Below are 24,346 nucleotides of genomic sequence, written 5' to 3'. Positions count from 1 at the left end.
AGCAGCAATGTCAACAATAGCCAAAACATGGAAAGCGCTTAAATGTCCATCACCTGATGAGTGGATCAAGAAGATGTGGTATATATATACAATGGAGTATTAAATAGCAATGAGAAATAATGAAATATGGCCATTTGTAGGAAAGTGGATGGACCTCGAGGGTGTCATGCTAAGTGAAATAAATCAGGCAGAGAAAGACAGATACCATATGTTTGCACTCATAGGTCTAACAAGAGAACAGGAGAAACCTAATGGAGGACCAGGGGGAGGGGAAGAGGGAAAGAGAGTTGGGGAGAGAGGGATGCAAAACTTGAGAGACTATTGAATACTGAAAACGAACTGAGGGCTGAAGGGGGAGGGGGAAAAGAGGTGGAGGTGATGGAGGAGGGCACTTGTGGGGAAGAGCACTGGGTGTTGTATGGAAACTAATTTGACAATAAACTACTTAAAAAATAAAAAAACAATAAACATATTTATATACTCATTATTATTATTATAAGAATATTGGTCCTAAGGAATGGTATCGCATGTCTGAAAATAGCAGAAAATCACCCAAGGAGTTACCTACTATACACAGTATTTACCTACTCTATTAGTTTCCTATTGTTATTGTGACAAATTACCACAAACCCAGTATTTTAAAACAACATAAATTTATCTTGCAGTTCTGGCAGTCAAAGAGATAGAAATGAGGTTCACTGGGCTAAAATCAAGATGTCAGTAGGTTTGCTTGCTTTCTGGAGACCTTTTATTGCCTTTTCTAGCCTCTAGAGGCTGCCTGCATTCTTTGGCTCAGGGTCTCCTTCCATCCTGAAAGCCAGCAATGATCAGTGGAATCTGGTAGCATTACTCTGACCCTGTCGCCTACTCCCATATTTAAGGTCCCTTGTGGTTACATTGGACCCACTTAGAAAACAGGATAATCTACTTATTTTAAAGTCAGTTGATTAGAAAGCTTAATTCCCCTTTGCCATATAACATAACATACTCAAGGGTTCCAGTGATGAGAATGTCCACATCTGTGGGAGGCCTTTGTTCCAATCACCAAAACTATTAGCCATCAAACCTTAAAGTCACCTATCCATGGCAATGAGAAAGAATGAAATCGGGCCATTTATAGCAAAGTGGATGGACCTTGAGGCTGTCATGCTAAGCGAAATAAGTCAGGCAGAGGACAGATACTATATGTTTTCACTCATAGGTCTAATAGGAAAAATCTAACAGAGCACCATGGGGAGGGGAAGGGGGATAAAGAGTTAAGGAGAGGGAGGGAGGCAAATAATGAGAGACTCTTGAATACTGAAAATGAACTGAGGGCTGAAGGGGGAGGGGGAGAAAGGAAGGGGAATAATGGTAATGAAGGAGGGCACTTGTGGGGAAGAGCACTGATGTTATATGGAAACCAAATTGACAATGAACTATATGAAAAAAAAGTCTCCTATCTAAGGAACAGTGGTCTATTTTGATGTACCTTTTCTTGTAACTTAAACTCATATTTGCACTGTTAATGTTTTTGTGCCTTAAATATATACATAAAGCTTTACTAAATTCTTATAGCAAATAATTTGATGATTTTAATTTCATGTTTATTTATATTTGTTTCATGAATCTAGTCTCACCAAACTCGTATAGAGTCTCCTGACAAAATACAGGACACCTAATTGAACTTTAATCTCAGATTTTAAAAAAAAGTACTATTTTGGGATGTCACAAATATTGCCCAGCACATATTTATACAAAATAATATTCACTGTTTATTTGAAATTAAAATTTAATTGACCATCTGAATTTTTATTTAATGAATCCAGCAACCCTACCCTATTGTTTTTTTTTAAAAAGTAAGTTTGGGAAATGGTGACTTAATATATACTGTGTTGAAATATAAAATGGAATAGATTTTTGTTGCTTATCAGCACTCCATACAGAAACAGATTATTTTAATATTATAAATATTTATAATTTTCCTTCCATACATATAAAAAATTCCAAATTTGCTTGACTATTCGAAGGCATTGAGATTTTTAGGATATTATGACTAAATTATATTTTAAAATAGAGGTATGTAGCTCTTCTTTTGATGTTATTATATGTGCAATTTCATTTCAAAAATGGGAGGGATGACTTGAAATGGACCAACTATTCCAAACTAAAGGTAAAATATTGAAACTGTAGAATAAAATATGAAAAAGGGAATGTAAGCTATTCAGAAAATGTGTAATAGAATCCCTTTGTAAACTGCTGTTCACTAAAAAAGAGCTCTAATAAAAGAAACTCTGAACATTGGTCCTCTGGAGAACTGAAAGAAAATGTGTGGAATTGTCTGGTAAGACCTCTTATGGGAAACTAAGACCCAAATATGAATGCAATAGATGATATTGGAATGGTTTCAAATAAAAGCTGGAGTTTGTTCAAATTTTAAATGACTGAAAATCAATATTTGGTGGACAGGAATCAGAAGGAAGGATGCTGCTATGGGACATGAGACTAAACTAAGCAAGCGTCCATGCCTTCCTGACACAGAGTAGGAAACCAGTAATGAAATGGCACGAAAAAGGACCGTTTGGTATAATACCCGATCATATAGAATAGTTCTAAATTATCGTAATATTCGGAAAGAGAAGATAGGAAACAATTTGAAAAAAAAGTCATGCTTTAGGAATTTATAACATGAGGGGTTTAAATTAAAAAAATGGCTTGACTTACGTATACTTTATCTAAGATATGTTCTAGGAGTTATGTCAAAGTGAATTTCACTATAAAGGTCTTTTCCCCTTGACTGACATTAAATTGAGGCTGTTTTCCTCTCAGAAAATATATCATTCATGCTTTTAATCATATAGTACAAATAGAGCAATTTTCTTTTTAAATCACACAGTTAATGAGTATCTCCTGATAGAATATATTATTAAAGACTAGAATTGGGGCGCCTGGGTGGCTCAGTCGGTTAAGCGGCCGGCTTCGGCTCAGGTCATGATCTCACAGCTTGTGGGTTCGAGCCCCGCGTCGGGCTCTGTGCTGACAGCTAGCTCAGAGCCTGGAGCCTGCTTCAGATTCTGTGTCTCCCCCTCTCTCTGACCCTCCCCTGCTCGCGCTGTCTCTCTCTGTCTCTCAAAAATAAATAAAAGACATAAAAAAAATTAAAAAAAAAAAAGACTAGAATATAGGACCAAAACAACAACAACAGCTTACAAACTTGTAAGATCTCCTCTACCATTTAGGCTCATATTGCAGTCATAAAAATAGTCATAAAAATAATTTTACTTTAAATACAAAATCATGAAATAATTGATATTGAATAATTAGGTTCTACTCTATTAAGCCAGATGAAAATATGAAACATTTATTATCTGTTTGGGACTAAGTCTACACTAAAAGGATAGAGTACTATAGTTAGAGCGGATTTACGTAATAAGAATATAAACTTAAAATGTCTCAAGTACTCACATGCATCACCACAAAATGTAGAGAAGGAAGAAGATGCAGAATGTCAATGCAAAACTTTGTATGTAACCACTATACCATGCTGCTTCCATGCATCCAGGCTGAATTGCAATTTAATTTCTCAGGATGTTATTTAAGTTAGTGTACAATTTCTAACTATTAGATTTTGTGGTTACTTTGAATTAATCTTAAAATATTTTCTGCTTTAGAAATATGCCCTTTATGTTTTAAGATAAATACACATTTCTCTATTGGTCTTATAAGGTTCTCCACCAATAGGAAGAAAACTCTTGTCACCTACATAATTTCCACACTTGAATTAAGTCTTTAAATGATCACAAATTAGTTTTCAAGAAAATCAGAGCTTTTATGTTTTTCAGTTACAAGAGGAATTGAAAGCGTCAGCTTTCTCCCACTGTCCATAGGATGAGTGAAATTAGGGGAAAAAATAAAATGGGAAAAAAAAATTCACAGGTATATAAGGAAACTTAACTGACTCTTGCTACCAATGCTATAATTTGTCAGAAGAGGGCTGCTTAGTAGACATAATTTCCTTCTCTCTTCCTAAGGCATTGTGGCAGAGCAATTTATGATGCTGCATCGACTGGAAGTACAAGGAAAATGTGGTAGAAGGGGATAAGAAACTCACTAATGTGAGGTGAAATCAAAATCAATCTCTAACAAGAGATTACTTTACACATTAACTTCTCTGGGGTCACATCAAAGTCTTCCAGCCAGTGGCTCACGTATTTCTAGCAGGGGAAATGATCTGAATGATAAACAAGGAGTAATGATGAGTAGAATGTGCCAAAAAAAAAAAAAAAAGCATAAAAGCTAAACTAGCAAAATCCGATGAACTAGAAGATGTCTACTGTCAGCTGTATTTTATAGCTCTCCCTTTTTGTTTGTTTTTTCAACTAGAGAGCAAAGAAATTTATAAATTAATGTGAGTATTGAGTACTGAGTTGCCTTTTTCATTTTCCTGCCTAAGATATCTCAGTAAAACTTAAAGAAACATATGGTGTGAGTACATGCCCCATAGGGCTTTTTGGAAAAGTAATTCAGATTCTGGATCATACTTCTGTATCATGCTTTGTTGATGTGAATGCAGTTGATTAAGGTTTTTGAGACTGATAGCTGCCTCAAGCACATTTGTTTTCTGAAATGCTTCATGCATTAGTCTGCATCCTTCATTATATATACACAATAATCTGCACATGCATTTGCTGAAAAATTAGGTCACTCCTCTGAGTATTTGGCCATTTCTCATATAACTGGCAATTTTCTTTTACAATGAGAGCATCTTAGCATTAAGGACTTCAAAGACGTGTGAGAAAATTCTGGAGGCAATTATTCCCTAGGCTGTAACATTCCAAATGAAGTTGGAAGACAAGCCACCTAGTCAAACCCTCATTTTAGAGATAGGAAGGCTGAGCTGAGATAAGACAATTTACTTTATGAAGGTTATAGAGATGTGAAGGAGATAAGAACCATTCAGCCCAAGTATTCCCCCACTTTTATGTAACTCACTTTCTGGCACATACTGACTCAGAATTGGCTTGAAAATGTGTATCATTTTCCTGTTCATCTAATTCAACAACAACCTTTTAGCTGACAACTATTCACAACTTATTTTGACAGCCATTGTGGGACTAGCAAGAAGTGAGAATCAGGAAGAACCAAAAGAATTATGATTATTTTCTCTACCTAGAGGGTTTGTGGATGGGGATAAAACCATACATACAACCATACATAAATGATCCAAGAACAACACAGAACACAAATGTAAAATAATGGATATCCAGATAGAGTCTATATATGCTCAGAATCTGTAATGTTTTGAAAGTTAAAGAAGGTTTTATGGGTTGGTTGATTTGGTAAGAACACTGGTTTCATTGAAATGAAAGAGGATAGTAGAAAGACAAGATTTGAAAAGTTTAGGTTTGAGCTAATGGTCAGTAGGAAATAATTTTAGTTTAAGAACCCTTCATAGCCAGGTTCTGGGACCTAGAAGTCAAACTGCTTGTGATCATGGATGGACTTTGTTCTTTGCTTCTTGTGTTTTTCAGTTTCCTTTTATGAATGTTAAATTTTTTAAAAAGAAGCCTTCCCAGCATCATTGGTAACAACTATAACAAGTTTTAGAATAGTCACTTAATAAAAATTGTTATAGTTATAGAATTCAAGATACATGAAGACAGGCCACATCCCTCAATGTTGTCAGCATTGAGCAGAATAAAGGTGTTAGGTAAAATTGGTTGATTGAGTAAATATTTTTTAAAAAGTGACAAAGCAGAAGAAGCATGTGAAATAACATCAAATGGCAGAAATCTGTAAGTCACCCTCAAGGTGCAAGTCCAGAAGGTTAGTTTATATCACTGAAGAAGCCCAGATGTTGACTAAGGATTTGACCCTGGAAGTAGAAAGGGAAGGATGGATCTAGGAGCTGTTTCAAAGGAGCAATATAATTTGTTGACAGAGTATAAATGAGGGAAAGGAAGAGGAAGTCTTGTGTTTGGAGCTCTGAAAAACAGATAATGTTGATACAAAAAGGGAATTAACATAAAGATTAAGCATAATGGAGAATATAAAACAGCAACTAAAATCATGAGACTTGTAGTCAAGTGAAAGGAGACCATTTATACAGAAAGCACTTAGCCTGGTTTTTGGCACAGAGGAGACATTCAATAAGAGTGACCATTTCAAATATGATGAATCTGGGTTTTAGATATCTTAATTTCACAATTGGGTTTTGGATTGCTTTCAGATTCTGGTTTTGGATTGTTTAATTTTACATTTGTGTACATGTGAACAGGCACCAAGAAAGCAGTTCAAAAACACGAGCGTAGCTTTCATAGCAGAAGCCATGTGAATGATGAATGCTCCAAGGGAACAGTGCCTGGGAGAAAGCCCAAAACCAGGGGCAAGTTGAGCAGAAGGAAGATGAGATCAAGGAGACAAAGAAACAAAAAGAGACTGAAAGCAGTATGGCTTCTCATAGTGTAGGGGAGAGGAAGAACATAAGATGGTGGTATCATCACAATCACAAATGTATGCAAGTCCTCTCTATAAAAAAAAAAACAACACTATAAAACAATAAGTGTGGTAGAAGTAATTTGAGGGCTTTCTTTGGAGATATCTACTTTATAATGCTATGGTATGCACTGTCTCTACTCATTGTTGTTTTTCTTCAACCTTCTACACATATTTTTCCTTTTCATTCCAAATGTAATTCTTTATTTCATGCTTGTTATTGCCAGTTCTTAACAATAAGTAGGCAATATAGCCAAATGTTCAAAACGTTGCAGTTTCATTGGACATTTTAACATGGGGGAAAGTGTTGTGTTGAAGAAAGGACAGTGCTACAGTGCTAAGCTGTCTGCTGATGTAAACACTTTATGGTTTTATGACAGGCTCACAATCTACCAATACTATTTTCAATTCAATTCAATTTGTGTGGATGAGAATTTCAAAGAAAAACAGCTGGCAGGAGAAACATATGACATTTAATCTTGCTTGGGAACATGAAATCTTCTACAAAGCTCTATGTATATGTGTGTGTGAAATGTGTGTGTTTGTATACACTCACAAAGGTTATTTTGGGAGTTGTATTCTACAGAATTTGGGCCAAAAGACAGATGAAAACATTACAGTCCTTGGTATTTTTCTGGAGATACACTTGACTAAGCAAATAACTCAGTGAGTCTAAAATTCCAATAAAAACATTCAACTGATTGCAATTTTTGAACTAAGATTGTTTTCAAAATGAGAATAACCTCGTGTCATCCTTAACAAGCAAACAAACAAATAAACTTACAGTGTAGGTTTTGAGTGGTTCAAAATCACTCCTTGTGAACAAGATTCAGAACACTGCCACAATGTAGAACCTTGCAGATTACCACATGGATTCACCACATCATATTTTAGAATGATTTTAGAGAGAAACAATATTACTGCAACTTGGCTTATTCAGATTTTTATATGCAAAGTGCCCAAAGTTATACATAAAGAAGATATATAGTAAAGAAAAAAACTACTGAATGAATCTGGTCACAACCATGACAGAGAAAACCAAAATTACCCTAGATTTGCTCAACATTACTAGAATATAAGAGCCATTTAACATCCAAATTTATATAATGGCAATAGTGATTATATATTTAAATTGATTCATATTAATTTAGAAATGATTTAACTTTTACTTCTAAAGAATTTGCTTTTTTATTTCAACTATCAAAATTCATTTGAATATTATAGCAGATTTGGTTACTGAAAATCATAGTCCACCAGAGATTTTTTCCCTTGTATCCTTGCCTTTGTCTTTAAACCCACAAACTGATTTTTACCCATCTTCACTTCTTTGGCCCCAAATATCCTTTTTCATACCGGGTTAGATGCAGTCATTCACAATTGAAAAGAATTGCTTTCTCTCCTTCAGCCCAGACCAAAGGGAAAACTACAGACTTGCTTTAAGTTTGATTAGACAGAGTCCTTGTGGCAGCCCGGGAGAATGTTAGGAAACCAAACGTTGCCAGCCCCTCACCTCCTATTCTGACTTCCTCTGTTCCCAATTCAGTTGGAAATGAGTCTCTTCTTTCTGTTTTCCACTGCCACATGTCAAACCCCAGTATTTCTTGCCTAGATTTCTTCAATAATCTTGCTATTGTCTTTTCTCTTATCCTTGCACACTACAATTCATCGGACTTTCCAGTGGCAGAAAAATCTCACAAAATGGAATTGTACTGAGAATACATCCATGCTCAGAAAGATTCAAATATACTCCAGTCCCTAGCAAATACAGTAGAAACTTGGCCTAAGTCCCACTGCAAAATGGCTGCCAGTTATCTGACTAATCACATTTTGTGGGTAATCATATAATTTATTGTCCAAAATACTTTTTCAAAGTAATAGAAGTGATATTAACAACAGCACATGTTGGGATGGATAGGTCACCCACCTCTCCTTGTGACTACGCTGACCTTAGAACACTTCCTTCAGTGACAGGATTCTCATACAACCTGTTTCATTTCCACCTCCTTCATGCAGACTTTCTTGATCCCTCAAAAGAACACGATACCTTCCTCATTCTGCATCTGTGGCCCCAAGACCTCAACATAGGCACTTTACCTTCATTTATGTTATTCTGCCTTGTACTGGTCATCTACGTGCCTGGTCTGGCTCCCTTCTTGACTCTAAACAACTTGATGGCAAACTTCTTACTCATCTTTACATTTTCCTAAATGCCAAGCAAAGGTCCCTTCAAATAGCATTTAACAAATACTTCTAAGTTAATTTTTTTTTTAACATTTATTCACCTTTGAGACACAGAGAGAGACAGCAAGAGTTGGGGAAGGGCAGAGAAAGATGGAAAAACAATCTGAAGCAGGATTCAGGCTCTGAGCTGTTAGCACAGAGCCTGACACAGGGCTCAAACCCATGAACTGTGAGATCATGACCTCAGCCAAACTTGATGCTTAACCAACTGAGTCACCCAGGTGCCCCATTTAACAAATATTTCCAATGAAATGTAATCACTGACTATAAATGGGTATTTAAATTGTAGCCCTTAAAAATATTTATTCAGTAATGGCATTACTAAACCCTAAAAAAGAGGAAATTTATAGACTATGATGATCAAAAAATCTTGCATCATTGAAAAAATTCAAAATCACTCACCCATTTCTGCATCTAAAAGTTTTTCACAGAATACATATTACACACCAAAAGTCCCGATATAAGAATATGCATTCATATTGTCTTAGAAAGGTTTTTCCTGAGACTTTTACTTAAACCCTTTTATATGCAGTCATTTCTATTTTTATCAAGTAAGTTTATTAAATGAAATAAAATCTAAGTATTTCTCAAGCAAAAGCCCTACATAACCCATCTTCCCATATCCTGATGCTATTCTAGAGAATTAAGACGTTTTTAATTTGTTTTTTCTTGTTGTTTAATAATGCACTATCTCTTGGGTTATGAATTTTGGATTGTGTCTGTTGTCTACTCACAGTAAAAGATGATTGACTTAATATGCCTACACAACTCCTCTATTGCCCCTCCTTAGTCATTATCCAAGTATTTAAGTTGCGTTAATATTTTTAACCTAACAGGGCTTATAATATTAATATTCACTTTTGTAGACAAATCCACATTTTTGTATTTCATTTCCAGACTTCTAACAACGAAAGACGGATACAAAAAGTAATTTTTGTGTATGGCTACTGAATGTCATTCTCTTCAGATTCATCCAAGTAGGAAGACTGGGCTTGCAGAGAAGAAATAACCTAAAACTCTATCTATTAAAGGGTAATTAGACACCAGGGTCCAATATATCCTTTTACAATCCCTTTTTAAATTTCTCTGTTTCTTTGAGGTTATATGAAATGCCATTGTTACTTATCTCATATCAGATATGCTTTCCTTATTTTGTTGGATAAAATCTAGAATAATTCATGTATGAGATATGCAGTCATCAGATTTTCTGAACCACATACAGTTTTAGCCTCACACTGATTGATAGTTTGGCTGGCTATACAAATGTAAGTTTAAAATACTTTCACTCAGAAAGTCTTTGCTCATTGCCTTCTAGAATCCGGGGAAGCATATGAGGTCTGATTTTCATATCTTCTATCTATCTTTTCTCCCCCTAAAAGTTCTTAGAATTTTCTCTCAATTAGCGAATTTTTACTGAGATGTGTGAACCATTCAATTTTAAAAATTGTCTTTCTTCAATTTGTGAAACTTCTGTTTTTTATCATACTTATTTTATTTTATTTGGCCATTTTCCCCCTTCTATGTCTGCTTCTTCTTCTCAATGTTTATTAGATATATTTTAGAATCCTGTATCCATGCTCACAGTGTTCTAACTTTTGTTCAGATTTCCTTTTTTCACTTTACTCCTTTTCTTCTTGGTTCTTCCTCTGATTTCACCCTTCAGATCTCTACTCTTAACCTCAGCCATCCCATATTTACATTCATCTGTTCAGCTTTATTTTACATTCAGATTTTAATTTCTGGTATCATTTTCTTATTTTCTGATTGATTTTTTCCACGGCAACCTATGTATATGTGTATGTTCAATATTCTCTGGATTTTCTTTTGGAATACTTATTAAAATTCTATTTTTTTAAAGTTCTCTTATGTTTTCTGAATTACCTCTGGTTTTGGTGTGTGTGTGTGTGTGTGTATGCACCTTTTTAAACCACGATATTGGGTCTTTAGTTACCATGACATCCTAGGCTGTTGTATAATTATGATGCAGGGCCAGGTTGTTTGATAAGGATTATGGATGGGATCCATTTTCCTTGCGTGGGGGGGGCAGACTACACACCTGTGTAGGTTGGTGACTGTTGTAGCCAACTGGCTTCTCTTGAAGATGCGTGGATACAGGCACACAAATGGACTACCACAGGAGGAACTTTCCTTAAGAGCTGAGACATTTATCATATCTCTATTTTGTACAGATGTTTTTCCTATTGCTCACCTGTTCACATCTGTCTGAAATAGTTACTTCAAATTCTGTGTGGTTTCTTTCTCAGTGTTTTTACTCACACAAGGAGTATGTGTGCCTTATGCCACACATAATTCTACCATCAGACAATTCCCATTTTTGAGAGTAGAGTTCTGTAGTATCTGTAATCTTATTCCTTGTTAAGTTGGAACAGAAAGAAGGGGGCGCTGGATGGCATCTGACTCTTGGTTTCAGCTGATGGTTCATGGGTTTGAGTCCTCATTGGGATTCTCTCTCTCTGCCCCTCCCCTGCTCACTCTCTATCTATCAAAATAAATAAGTAAACATTTAAAAAACTTGGAACAGAAAGGGAAAGTGAGAGGCCGACCTGGCCTAGCTATTTTGAAATGTAGCTCTTTAAATAATTTTGCTGATGGTCACTCCCCTGCCCATGTCAGGTCTTTATGCTGACTCCAGGTTTAGAAATTATTTGAAACCGTCATGGTAAGAACCATTTATGTCTCTTGGGTTGTGATTTCCTTCCTCTAATTTCTCTAAATCATACCCATTTGGTTTTTATTTTTCAGACTTTTCTCAAATTGTTCTACCTTATGTTGGCTCTAAAAATATAATGGCCTCTTCCCATTTTCTCTCTCTTTCCTGCCTCCTTTTCTTCCTTTTTTTAACCTTTTCTTTCCTTCTTTTTTCTTTCTTATTTCTTAAAATTTCACTGTTGCATTAGAGGGAAGGGATATATATGTTGGTGCCAGCCCATACTGTGAACCAGAAGCCAGACTAAGTTTCTTCTTTTATATTTCTTCTAATGATGCCAGTAAGTCTGCTTTGAATTTATTTTTGATAACCTGGAAGTTATATTAATATTTGGTTCAATATTTTCTACACTTTTGGGGTGGGTGGTGCTAACCCATATGATACTGCATTTAGAGATTTAAAAAAATTTGTAACATACAAATGTGATATGGTTACAGCCAAAAGGAACTATTTGCTTGCAATCTGCTCTTCCTGGCACCCTGTGTGCTCCATAAGATATAAGCATCTACTGAATCATGGAAAATGCAATTTGAAGTTATACAAGTAAATGAGTCACTGCATTCTGTACTATCAACAGTCTGGAGTGTCATTAAAGTTCTGTCTATATAGAAGAAAAATTAAGTCTATTTGTATGGCATTCCCCCTGAACATTTTTGAAATAAGGTCATGGTCACTATGACTGAAGAAATTCACATTTTAGTCTTAATCAAATCTGGTAGTCTAGCATTTTAAACATATTAAGAAAGCTAAACAATTTTAATAAGATGAGTTAGCTGTAGGACTAAGTTCCCAGGTTGACTATCTAATTGTATAGTTGATTAAATTATTATAATTTGTGCATAGAAAATTCAAACCCGTTCAAACTCAATTTCAATATAAAAAAGAGATAAATGTGTAAATACCACAGTCTCACTAACCGCCAAATGTTTAAATTAAGTAGCCTGAGGCCCACAGCATCCTCAGAGCCCAAAAAAGTAGGATCATGGAATCTAAGCAAGGTTCATTGAGCAAATATTTCTTTATGCTGTCAAATAAGATAGGCATCCCCAAAAGAATTGCCCTAAATGTGTAAGTTGGTAATTTTCTGCAGCAGTAATATGGAGCACAACCGGAAAAAAAAATAATAAGCTTGGCTAAGGCAGCCTTTCCTAGGAGAGCCACTTAACAGGCTTGCCTATGCTGTGCCCTAGAATCTCCTTATTTCATTTCTTCCTTCTGTGTCTTCACAAGCATATCATTTTAACTGAGTGCATAAATGAGATTACATAAATGTTTTCGTTTCTGGTCGCTTTTCCTTTTCCCTTTTCTATTAGGTTTTCCCCCTCTGGAGTTGATTGCAACTCTGGTATGGTATGCCAGTTTGGTATGACTGATCTTGGCTGGACACAATGTACCACGATACCTGAAATAGGTATCACGATAACAAATGCCAGGAAACCGCGGCATCTATTTGAAGCCTTCAAAGGCATTTGCTTCAAATGACTATAAGTTGACAAGGAAAGAAAACACTATCCTGTTTCCACTTCCTTCCTGTCTAAGGAAATGAAGAAACGCTGGGAGACAGGTGTGGCTGGAGAACTACTCTGCTCTGATCTATTCCGAGAATCGCTTCCGTTGCCGTCTAGGTGATATTGACAGGACTCTCAGGCTGTTCTTTTCTCATCGCAACTATACCTTACAGCAGGAATGTTATCATTCTTTTCAGAACTACCTTTCACAACTCTTGTTAGAGTTACTCACTTTTCAAATTTTAACATATTTCAGCAATTGCTTTCTGATGACACCTTCCAGTATTTCCGGCTAAATATATGAAGGCAGTTATGCATTGTTGCAGGAACAATTCTCTCTTCCCTTTCTCTGGATCTTGTTGCCTTCTTTAATTTACTTAATCTGCATGATCTACACCCTGGGGTAAATCTCTAATGTTTGAGAAAACACATCAAGTTGGGGTGCTGCAGTGATATGGTCTAATGGGCTGGAGAAACTGAAGCAATTATCTGTAAAAATATGAATGTATTCAGTAATTAAACAGATGGTTTTTGAGACTCTATGCTGGCCTACTCCTCAACTAGGTGACGAGGATATAATGGTGAGCAAAACCAATATCCCTGCCCTCATAAACTATAGTCTAGTAATAGTAACAGTCAACATGAAAAGAACTTTTTACATGCCAACCACCTGTCGTGACTCATACCATGTCATTCTCAACAAAACTACTATGAGATATCTATTAATACAAAAAAACACACCATAATGAGACAAGAGAAGCATTTGTTTTTTAAACTCACCAATCTTCTTGCCTTTTCTAGAGGATATGAACTCAAGTCTACCAGAGTTCAAGAGTAGGCCTGGGTACAGATGGCAAATGCCTGCATTATATTCCTTTCCATGTGAATTTGCATTCTCTGGGAGAATTTATTACAATCTTCAGAAGTATAGCCCTTGCCTACATTTTCCCAGCCAATTTAGCAGAGTCAAGATTTGAACCCAAAACCATCTTCTCCAGAGCTTATGCTCTTCTACTCCCATATCCATCTCTGTACCCCTACACTTCTCTGCCCTTCAACAGACAGATGCAGTAAAAGAACAAGGATGATAAGGAAAAAGTATTAGCTGTATCAAATCTCCTTTGTTCTGTGTATTCTAGACAGAACTAAGACAACTATAATAATTCCTTTTTCCTTTCTCCCTATGTATTTAGCAGCCCTATTTCAGAATAAGTGATGACATTTTTTTCCAAAGAAATGCATATGGCCCATCATTAAAATGAGAAAACTTGTTTTTCAGAAGAAAAAAAGTTGCTATAATGGGGATCACAATAAGATGAAGATAGAAAATTCCAATTACATCACAATCTAACTGATATGATAAGTAAGCATTATAGCATTATGTTAGATCATTACTGTGCAGGACACTCTGCTGACACATTGAGTAGGCACTCATTGAGTAGGTATTACATGGAAGCCTCTAAGAGACATATTCACTCACGTATACATTAAATGGATCCTCCTTTCCCTCAGGAATTTTTTAAGGATGACATTTGCAGGTGAGAGAAAGAAACAAGAGTAGGAGAGTGCAGAGGGAGGAGTCTAAGACGAGTCCCAGGTTTCTGACTTGAGCTACTAGATAGACAATGCTGCATCAAAGGAAGAAAGGGGGGTTTTGACCCTTTTGCGTTTTGCTTTCTTTTCTGCTTTGAGGATGTTTTGTTTTGTTTCCACCCAATGCTCTGGTTGAAGCACTGTGCTCTTTGGAGCTTGGCAATGTCATAACCCTTGTCTGATTAGCTTGGCTTTACGAGAGCAATTAGAGGTGGTAAAATATGTATTCAAGAGATTTCTGCCATCCTAACAGCCCCTAACCATCCCTGAGGATTCTGTTCCTGGCTAATGCATTAATTTTATTTTATTTTTTTGTATTTTCAGCACTATTATGAGAGTTTGTGTGAGTCCATGTCCACACCTCAGTGTGCCCACCCCTTTCTTCACACCACCATTCTATAGGAAAAGAAAAGGGGCATTTATACTATGAATTAGTAGAATGCAGCAGTAGGTACAAATCTAATATATAATGTCATTAAAAACTATTGGAAAAACATGATTCAACTTGATTTCAAAATCTGAATAAGAAGGGAAATTAAATGGTGTTTTATCATTGAATAAAGACTTACTTCACAGAGCTGTCTATCTTCATGAATGCTAAAATGTACCTTTATAATTTGATTTTACCCAGGGGTTTTCGAAAACATCTGTCTAAATTATTGAACTAATTTTACTTTTTATTCCTACTTCTGTTATAATTTCAGAGAGACCTGTATGGTTAGATGAGTTTTCTTTTGTAGATTACTTTACGAAGCATAATTAAATGCTTACTGAAAGAAATTTTGCTCTTCCGCTGTCTCCTGTGTTATAAATTCTATGTCACTGATGTATAGTTATAGAATGCATAGCTCTCTTTTCTGCTTTCTCATCTCAGATCCGATTCCTCACCATCTTGCCCCTGCCCTTGAGCCTGATCTTCTCCTGTCTTTGAGCCTGGCACCTTGCTGGTGCTGGCAGGCGTCAGGCAGGCATCGGCTGGGAGCCAGACTGAGCCTTACAAGGAAGGCTCGGGAAGCAGACTGACACCTGCTCAATAATTAGCACAATACTGGACACAATGCTCAATAAAGATCTACTGAATTAATGCATGTGTGTTCTGCCTAACTGCTACAAACACTTCAAGTTAATAACATGGGCTAATTGGCTGAGCATTATAAATGAGAATGGAGGACTGACCAGCTCTTTAGTCCCCCAAGTCAATAAAACTTATATAAGACCTTCTTTTAGAGATATAGAGTTTTATTCACTTTTAATGTCAGCATCAACAGATTTAGCATTGTGAAAAAGAAATCTCATGCATTTTGTGTACTGTTTTGAATAGTAAAGATATTTTGACAGAGAATAACAAGCAGGTAGCAAATTTTATGTGAAGCCTTAGGATGACACATAATCGTATTATATAAAATACCTCACTATCCAAATCTTAGCATCTTGATGTAGAGCTGGCCTAAATTCAATAGCTCCTAAGACTAACTAAATAATCTAAGGATGTTGTAATGTTCTGAAAATTCCTACAATTTGTGTTTCTTACTGATTTCTTCAGTCGTTTCCACATTCAATTATATCATGAAAACAAAATAAATCCACTTAACATATTTCCCACTTTGTCTCACAATGTGCTTCTCTGACTTCCTTTGATTCCACACAGCTAAGAAAGAAAGGAATGAATTGTGTCCAGCATTCAGTCAGACCTCTGTAGGCATGGATATATCTGTACCCGAAAATATACACATAAGCTCCAGGTTTTCAGACACGTGTTCAGCGGCTCTCAAAGGCTCTGCGACACCGGCCTCCTCTCCCCAACCTCAGCATATTAACCTGTCCATTTTGCTCTGAAACTCTTCCTCCCTCCACTGCTGCTGGGGACAGCAGCAACATAGCAGGATTCTAGTTTGGAGAGAAAATGCTCATTTTTTTTCAACTACCTTAAGAAAGCTTATTCATATAATGCATGTTTGCACTGCTACGATGATACTATCTAATTGCTTAATGTTGTACCATGATTTTATTTATTCTAAAAGTTGAAGCACTGAAAGACTTATGCAAATAGACATACCACCTTATTTATATTTGCTCTCCCCCACTGCCCTTGAAAATCACAATGTGAGAAGTAAGAGTAGATAATCATTTATAAAGTGTAAAGCAAGGGAGAGAAAAAGAAAAGGAAGTTAGATGTCAGACCGAAAGAGATTTTGTCTAGGTAAATATTTATTGCCCACAAGAAGGCAAAATAAACTACTCATGTCCCCTTTTCAGATAAAACAGTATATTTAAAAAAGGCAGGCGTAGGTTCAAATACAAATACCAATATCACTTAGTGTTATTAATAATTGACCTAATACAGACATTTCCAGACTCTGAACAATATTGTTTTGTCCTTACTAGTTCAACTAACTATATCAAAAAAGACCCAACAGACATTGAGAGATTTATTTTCCAGCTCATGCATTCTTTCCTAAGAAAGAATTTACAAGTTTGATCCCCCAAAATTTCTATCTACATATGTCAAAAATAGAATGTTTATTAGCTTTAGAGCATCAAACTACCTTACTTTATTTTCCTGCCATTTGCTTGGTCATACATAAAATATTCACGAACTTAGACCATCTCAATCATGAAAGGTCACAGGTCCAGAACCCATGGCAAATTTTTTTCTATTCAAGTAGCAAGTTTGCTGAAGTACATTTTTTTTTTTTGGTTCAAACATGGTTGAAAGCCACATTGATCTAGTAAGGGATGAATGCTCATACTAATGAGCTCTCGGTGCCCTTGTTGAGTACTTTTTCCTCTGAATTAGTTGAGATTTTAAGAGTCATGCATGACCTCACTTGGAATGTTAGAGACTAGGGAATGTAATTGCCCCCACGATGCTTGATTTCCTCCTAACTTCTGATGACAGAGGGTGGAGCAATCTTTCAACCCTCATTCTAAGAGAATAACTTTTTCATATGCACATTAGGGCTGAAGGACTATTCATTCAGAAAGATAGCATTTGCCTTTGTTTTATAAAACAGCTTGTCTTCATTAAACTACTCAACATTTGGAATTCATGTCTAACTTTAGCTCTCCCCTTTTCTGGACATAAATACATGTATCCAGTTCAGGGCATATTCCCTTTCACATAGAGATGTTCTTTACTTGCAGTGATTTATGTGAGAAAGGTTAATTGGAGACTCGTCACAAAAGAAAATTACTTTAAAGAGAATTAATTGATCTTCATTTTCTGAAAAATTATAAACTGCTTTTTGTATAACTGCCCATTGCTGTCTTTCATTAATCCCTCAACATCACCTTCCACATATGCAAAAGTGATAAAAATGAGGGCTGATGAGAAAGAGTAAGATGGGGCAGATCAAACTAAGCCATTTCAGCTTCTTTTTGTGGTGGTTGTTGCCCTACTGTACACTTTGCCTCCATGACTAAAAGCATAGTAATTAATAAGGAATAGCTTTTTCCCAGAGTCACATTACAACCAGAAAAGGAGGCATTCGTCATGCAATAGGATATCTCTGGGATAACTCACCGAATTATGTCTGACTTTCTTTTCTCCCGTTCACTTTTAATTAACATTAGGAAAAGAACAGTTATCTTAGTAGATAACAGACCTGGGAAGAGAGACCCAGAAAGTAATGTGAGATCTGTCAATTTTCAATCCTGCCAAGGAGGACACAAGAAAGCATTCTTCATGGAAAATCAACCTTAGTTAACACATATTCAAAGTTAAGTGACCTTCAGGGATTTCATATATATATATATATATATATATATATATATATGTGTGTGTGTATGTGTGTGTGTGTGTATGTACATATATATGAATATATATATTCTAAGTAAGAATAAAATAGACTAAGTCATCTTGAGAAAATATAAGTAAACCAAAAGAAAAGTGGGAAAGCATTATAAAGAAAGAAGTTAAATCCTGAGAAGGGTTGGCATATGCATTTCTTGTACTTACCTTTTCTGCAGACTGGGCTGTACCAAAAAAGATGGGAATGAAAGCTAACCAAATGATGCAGGTAGTATACATGGTAAATCCAATAGGTTTGGCTTCGTTGAAAGTCTCTGGGACACCTCTTGTTTTAATGGCATACACAGTACAAGTGACCATCAAGAGGATACTGTACCCCAGCGAACAAATGAGCGAGAGATCAGAAATGTCACACTTGAGCACCCCCCTGGCGTTCTCTGGGTCTAGAGTCCGCTGTTCTCCATAGTCAATGATGATGTGGGGGGGGTCCACAACAAACCAGACACATACTCCCAGGAGCTGGATAGAGATGAGGCTGAAAGTGATCACCAGCTGGGATGCTGGACTAATAAACTTGGGTGCTGTGACCGATTTCTTCCCCTGCTCAAATATTCGGTGTATCCTGTTGGTTTTGGTTAGAAGGGCTGCATAGCTGAAACACATGCCAAGTCCTAGAAAGATCCGGCGGAAGGAACATATGATTGTATCTGGTGCTGCAATCATTAAAAAGGTGATCGAATAACAGAGAAAAATCCCTGTTAGGAGCACATAGCTAAGTTCTCGTCCTGAAGCCCTTACAATAGGTGTGTCATTATAGCGGACAAAGGTAATGATCACAAAGGTGGTGGCAATGATTCCCAATATTGCAATGAACACAGGCACCACAGCCCAGGGAGAATGCCATTCTAGTTTGATGATGGGGATAAGCTGGCAGCCTGTGCGGTTGATGTTTGGTCTCTGATCCAAAGGGCAAAGTTCACAGGAGAGCTCATCCACCTGGTAGTTGTACCCTTCACAGCGCTCACAGTGCCAACAGCAAGGGACTCCTTTCACTGTTTTCTTCCTCTCCCCAGGCTTACAGGGCAGACTGCAGACAGATGCCGGGTGAGTGTGTTCTCTATTAGCCCACTGCATATCTTGCACCTGTGGGGATAAAAAATTAATGAGCTTTCCATTTCCCCCCATTTATAATATCCTAATCCTACCCACAGGTTTGTAATAAATCATTGAATGCTGACAGCACAAATACAGTTAACCACAATAAGAGCCAGTTTCTTTCCCCAATATTGACTTTCTGAAAGTGTTAAATGATTGGGTCCAATAAATCAGTCATATCATCAACTTGACGAGTGTCATTAGTTTCCATTTACCTCCTCAGTGTTGACCAATCTGACATTCTTAGAAAGATTTACTGGCCCAAACAGTTCTGTAACTCAAAAAAGAAAGAAAGAGGGGTGCCTGGGTGGCTCAGTCAGTTAAGCCTCCAACTTCGGCTCAGGTTAGATTTCACGTTCCTGGGTTCGAGCCCTGCGTCCGGCTCTGTGCTGACAGCTAGCTCAGAGCCTGGAGCCTGCTTCCGGTTCTGTCTCCTCTCTCTGCCCCTGCCCCTCTCATGCTCTATCTCTCTCTGTATCAAAAATAAATAAAACATTTAAAAAAAAAGAAAGAGAGAGAGAAATAGAGAGAGAGAGAGAAAGAGAGAGAGGGAGGGAGGAAGAGAGAAAGAAAGGAAGGAAGGAAAAGGAAAAGGGGTAAAAATGTCTCATAGAAATATGTCTTTGAGTTAATCACAAATATATATGCCAGAGTCCCTGAAACACTGGCTTAGGATATAAACATACATATAAAACAGTGATCCAAGGCTCTTCATCATATTTGGGGAAATTCAAATCACATTGTGTCAGTTTTGAAAGGAAATGGAAAAACTCACTACTTTAATCTCTGATAATCCTCATGTTCTCGTGGTGATAACTATATTAATGTTTTTGCCTCCGTTTAAGCATGAAATAGACTTTTATTTCTCCCAGTTTTGCACTTCCACGCTGTGAAAAAGACCATGCTGAATAAGATAGCTTGACGGTAATGTTTTCCATTGAACAAAATTAGTCTTATAAGTGGCTTAAAGCAGTGAAACTGGTATAAACGAGAAAGTTCCCCTAGTGTGGTTAGTATCTACTCAGAGCCTTCAGGTTCCACCTTACTTTTTTGGATTAAATCATAGAATACCTCTACTAAAATAAAAATATTATTTTAAGGGTATTCTCCCAATCATTGGCCTCTCCCCTTGATTGTTTCCTAAAGGTTCTGGACCCAGTTTCAACATGTAAGGGGTAGGGAAGAGGGAGCTTCCCATACTACCAAGTAATCTCAGTTGCCAGCTGGGCATCCTATAAATTAACTGAATTCTGACACTCGCTATCTGGAATAGCATCAGATCCCACAGGTTAAGGGCTTGGGCTGCAAGAGTGTCTCCTCCACTTCAGATATCAGTTATAAGTCCAGGTGGTTGTTACATGTGCTTCTGACAGACCTATAGATTGAAGGTTCCAACAACATCTGCCTTGGGTTCAATTAGTGTGCTAGAGCAATTCACAGAACTCAGAGAAACACTTTACTTACTAGATTACCAGTTCATTATAAAAATGATATACCTCAGGAACAGCCACATGGAAGAAATGAATAGAGAAAGGTGTGTGGAAAGAGCACAGAACTCCCTTGCTTTCTGATTATGCCACTCTCCCCAAATCTCCACCTGTTTACCAACTTGTAAACTCTCTAAACTCCTACCTTTTTGGACTTCATGGAGACTTCATCACATAAGCATGATTAAGGCCAAAGACCCTATATTTCTTATTATAAATCACAATACCACATTTACCTTATTAGAAACACAATCATTTTAGCAGAATAGTTATAGGGTAAACTGGAAAATATAGATCACAGGAGAAAACTTACGATTAAAAGTAGCTACTATAAAAGATAAGTTCTATGAATCAGTGACCTGTCTGGTCGCACTCAAGCCTTCAGATGATCGCAGCCTCAGATGATACCTTGGCTGAAAGCTCATGAAAAATGCTGAGCCAGAACCACCCAGCTAATAAACTGCTTCTCAATAAGATACTGTGTAAGATAACAAATGTTTTACTGTTTTAGGGTGTTAAATTTTGCAGTTATTTGTTACGCAGCAATAGAAAATTAATACTACTAAAAATAAGCCTATCTCCCTATTCTGTGACCACCATCAGTATAGTATTCTATTGAGAATCTACTCAGAAGACAGTGACACCTGTCATTAACCAAAAATATGCCCCAAAGTAGCTCATTTTGGCAATATCATCTCATCACTTTATGGTTCCCTCTTTCGGAACCATTGAACTGAGAGTGTTCTCACCAATAGATCTATCACTTAAGGATGTTTTCCTTTCTTGAATGTGGAGTGAACAAATGAGGGTAGAGAGCTATAGTCCCCAAGCTCAATACTTGCAGAGGTTGATTTATGTAAATGATAGAACATACCAGAAACGATTACATGTGATTTCTGAGACCAGGTCATCAAAAATATCTTGGCTTATGCCTTACTCAAGGTGGAATAGAAAATTCATGCCCGTTTAATTTCAAATATCCTCCCTTGAGAAAATAGGTGGTACTTGATGTGTCATAAGGGCACTCAAAACCATTAGCTCTTACCCTTCTTTTCACCACAAAGGTAAAGCAATCTATCACAACCCAGCTAATTTTCTGTTAGGTTTTAATGATTTAGAAAAACTATTTTATTTATGTATAGAATTCCATTAGGAAAGAAAAAAAGTTAAATTGGAAGCATATAGTGGTTTCTCTTGAAAATATTGAGAAAAATGAAATGTTCCAAGAACGGCAAAGGTATTGATTTTTATACCCTAATGGACTCTTAATAGATAATAAAATACTTTTGTGAAGGTTATGTTTCAAACTAATTATTGTAAAACCAAAGGTTTCTACAGATGTATGATGTTACTGTAAAAAAATAGGCAGCTAAATATCTCAGAAACATTAAACTTCAAGACTGGTAGAGACTTTAAAGGTCAGCTTTCTGACCACATGTATAATTCTTTAATTCTTAATACATTTCATTTTCCAGAAGGAAATAAGACTTGTTAACAAAGAAATATACCTATACCAGATAAGCTTCATTACATAGGATAAATATTTATCATTATGAGCCAAATATTACATTTTCATTGATCAATTTTCTGTGTACTGAACTAATGGGAAAATATTTTTGATAAATATAAAATAAAGTTATAAGATAATAGGAAATACTGCAATACTTTAGTTATAAATTTTCTTTAAGAAAAAATACCACAATTACATGCTGCATGTGACTTTTCTTAATATAATGGAGAAAACATTAATTCTATATTTGTAAACATGATAAACATACATGACTCTATTTTTCATCAAGGAATCTATTTATATATAACTGTACTGTGTTTTGATGCCATAGTTGAAGTTGGGGAACCAACCAGTACCTCAGGGAAGGATAAGTAGCAAATACTTGAATCAGGATCTTATAAATACATTAATATTTGAGATAAATAGTTTATTTTGCATATGCTGTTAAACAGTGATTTAAAAAAATACCATCTGAGAGTAAATTGAAAAACCTACTAATTTTCACAGCTATTCCATAAAGCATAAATAAGGACCATTCAGCCCTTTTGCACAACTTTATTAACAGATTATATCATCTTTCGTAGGAGTATCCATGCATTTTTAAAATTTGTCTTCCTGTCTTTGAAATGATTCTGTTGTTAGATTAAGATTTATATCTAAAATATATAGTCTAACAAATGAAGGATAATTAGATAGACAGATCTTCCAGGGACAAAACCATAACCCATTCCTGTCTTGATAATGTTCACCAACAGTGATGCTTTCTGTAGGTTCCAATCCAGTACATCTCATAGAGTATGAGCCATCAGCTGGTTTCTGCTGTCAAATCCAATTATTACTGTAGACAAATACACCAACAGCCAAAAACCAAACCTTTCTGAGTGTATTTCTTCTTTCTTAGGGTAGGGGCAGAAGAAGAGGGAAAGAATCATCCCAAGTAGGTTCCATGTTCAGCGCAGAGCTGGCCATGGGGTCTATCTCATGACTGTGAGATCATGACCTGAGCTGAAATCAAGAGTCATATGCTCAACTGTCTGAGTCACCTAGATGCCCCTTGTGCTTCCATTTTTTAACCTTTAATCTTTCCAGATCAATCAACATAGAGAATTCTCAAATTCTTTAAGTAGACATTATTTCTACCATACAATTTTCTTCTGTGTAGTTTTAGTATCTCTTGAAAAAATAAAAAAAGACAATGTTTCCCAATTAAAGGCTCCATTGTAATTAATACTCTCCAGTATTCATTACAAAATTCTTACTCAATATACTTCTATTATAGTATTTTCCTCATATATTAAGTGGCATCTTCACTGGTGCAATTACTATGCATGTGGGAACATTTTAAATGCTAACATATAAATGTTATAACTAGTCATACCATTCTTAATTACCTCTTTTCATTATCAATATCACAGTATTGATAATCATTTTGGTGACTAGTTTGTCACCCCAGAATTCAAACACCCAACTCTTCATCTGACTTTTATGATGGCATATTGTATCTGCAAACATTTCCAATGAAACTGGGCATTTAAAAAAAACTTTAATTACTAACTTCCACATAATTGATAGGTTTAACAAGTGCACTAATTAGCCTAAGTATTTAAAATGTCAAAACTTCGTGTATTTTGTGAATCATGATTCACATATGAGTGAATACATGTTGCATAGTTAACCTGATAATGCTACTCCAAATAAAGTTTCTCAGTATATTGGTATATATGTTAATACATGCATATATATTGCTTCCTTACTATTCATCCATTTCCTTTGGGTCACACATCGCTTTCTACTGCTATTCAAAGTGTTAAGTACTATTAGGGTCCTTTGAAAATCTAATACTTACATGTGAGATGATCCACATATTAAAGTACTGATTTTATATAATATTACGTATCT

At 36.1% G+C, this 24,346-nt stretch overlaps 1 protein-coding gene across 1 annotated transcript in view; it reads right to left on the bottom strand.

Moving 5' to 3' along the window:
* GRM8 (glutamate metabotropic receptor 8) overlaps positions 1-24,346 on the bottom strand; it is a 748,501-nt gene that overhangs the window by 66,329 nt on the left and 657,826 nt on the right. The window contains exon 9 of the mRNA XM_029923995.1: positions 18,503-19,438. Coding sequence (XP_029779855.1) covers positions 18,503-19,438 — 936 coding nt within the window. The remainder of the gene's footprint in view (positions 1-18,502; positions 19,439-24,346) is intronic.

Source organism: Suricata suricatta, chromosome 2, assembly GCF_006229205.1.
Source record: "Suricata suricatta isolate VVHF042 chromosome 2, meerkat_22Aug2017_6uvM2_HiC, whole genome shotgun sequence".
In the NCBI taxonomy this organism is placed as follows: Eukaryota; Metazoa; Chordata; class Mammalia; order Carnivora; family Herpestidae; genus Suricata; species Suricata suricatta.
The sequence above is the reverse complement of the archived record's forward strand: the minus strand, read 5'-3'. Positions and strand labels throughout refer to the sequence as shown.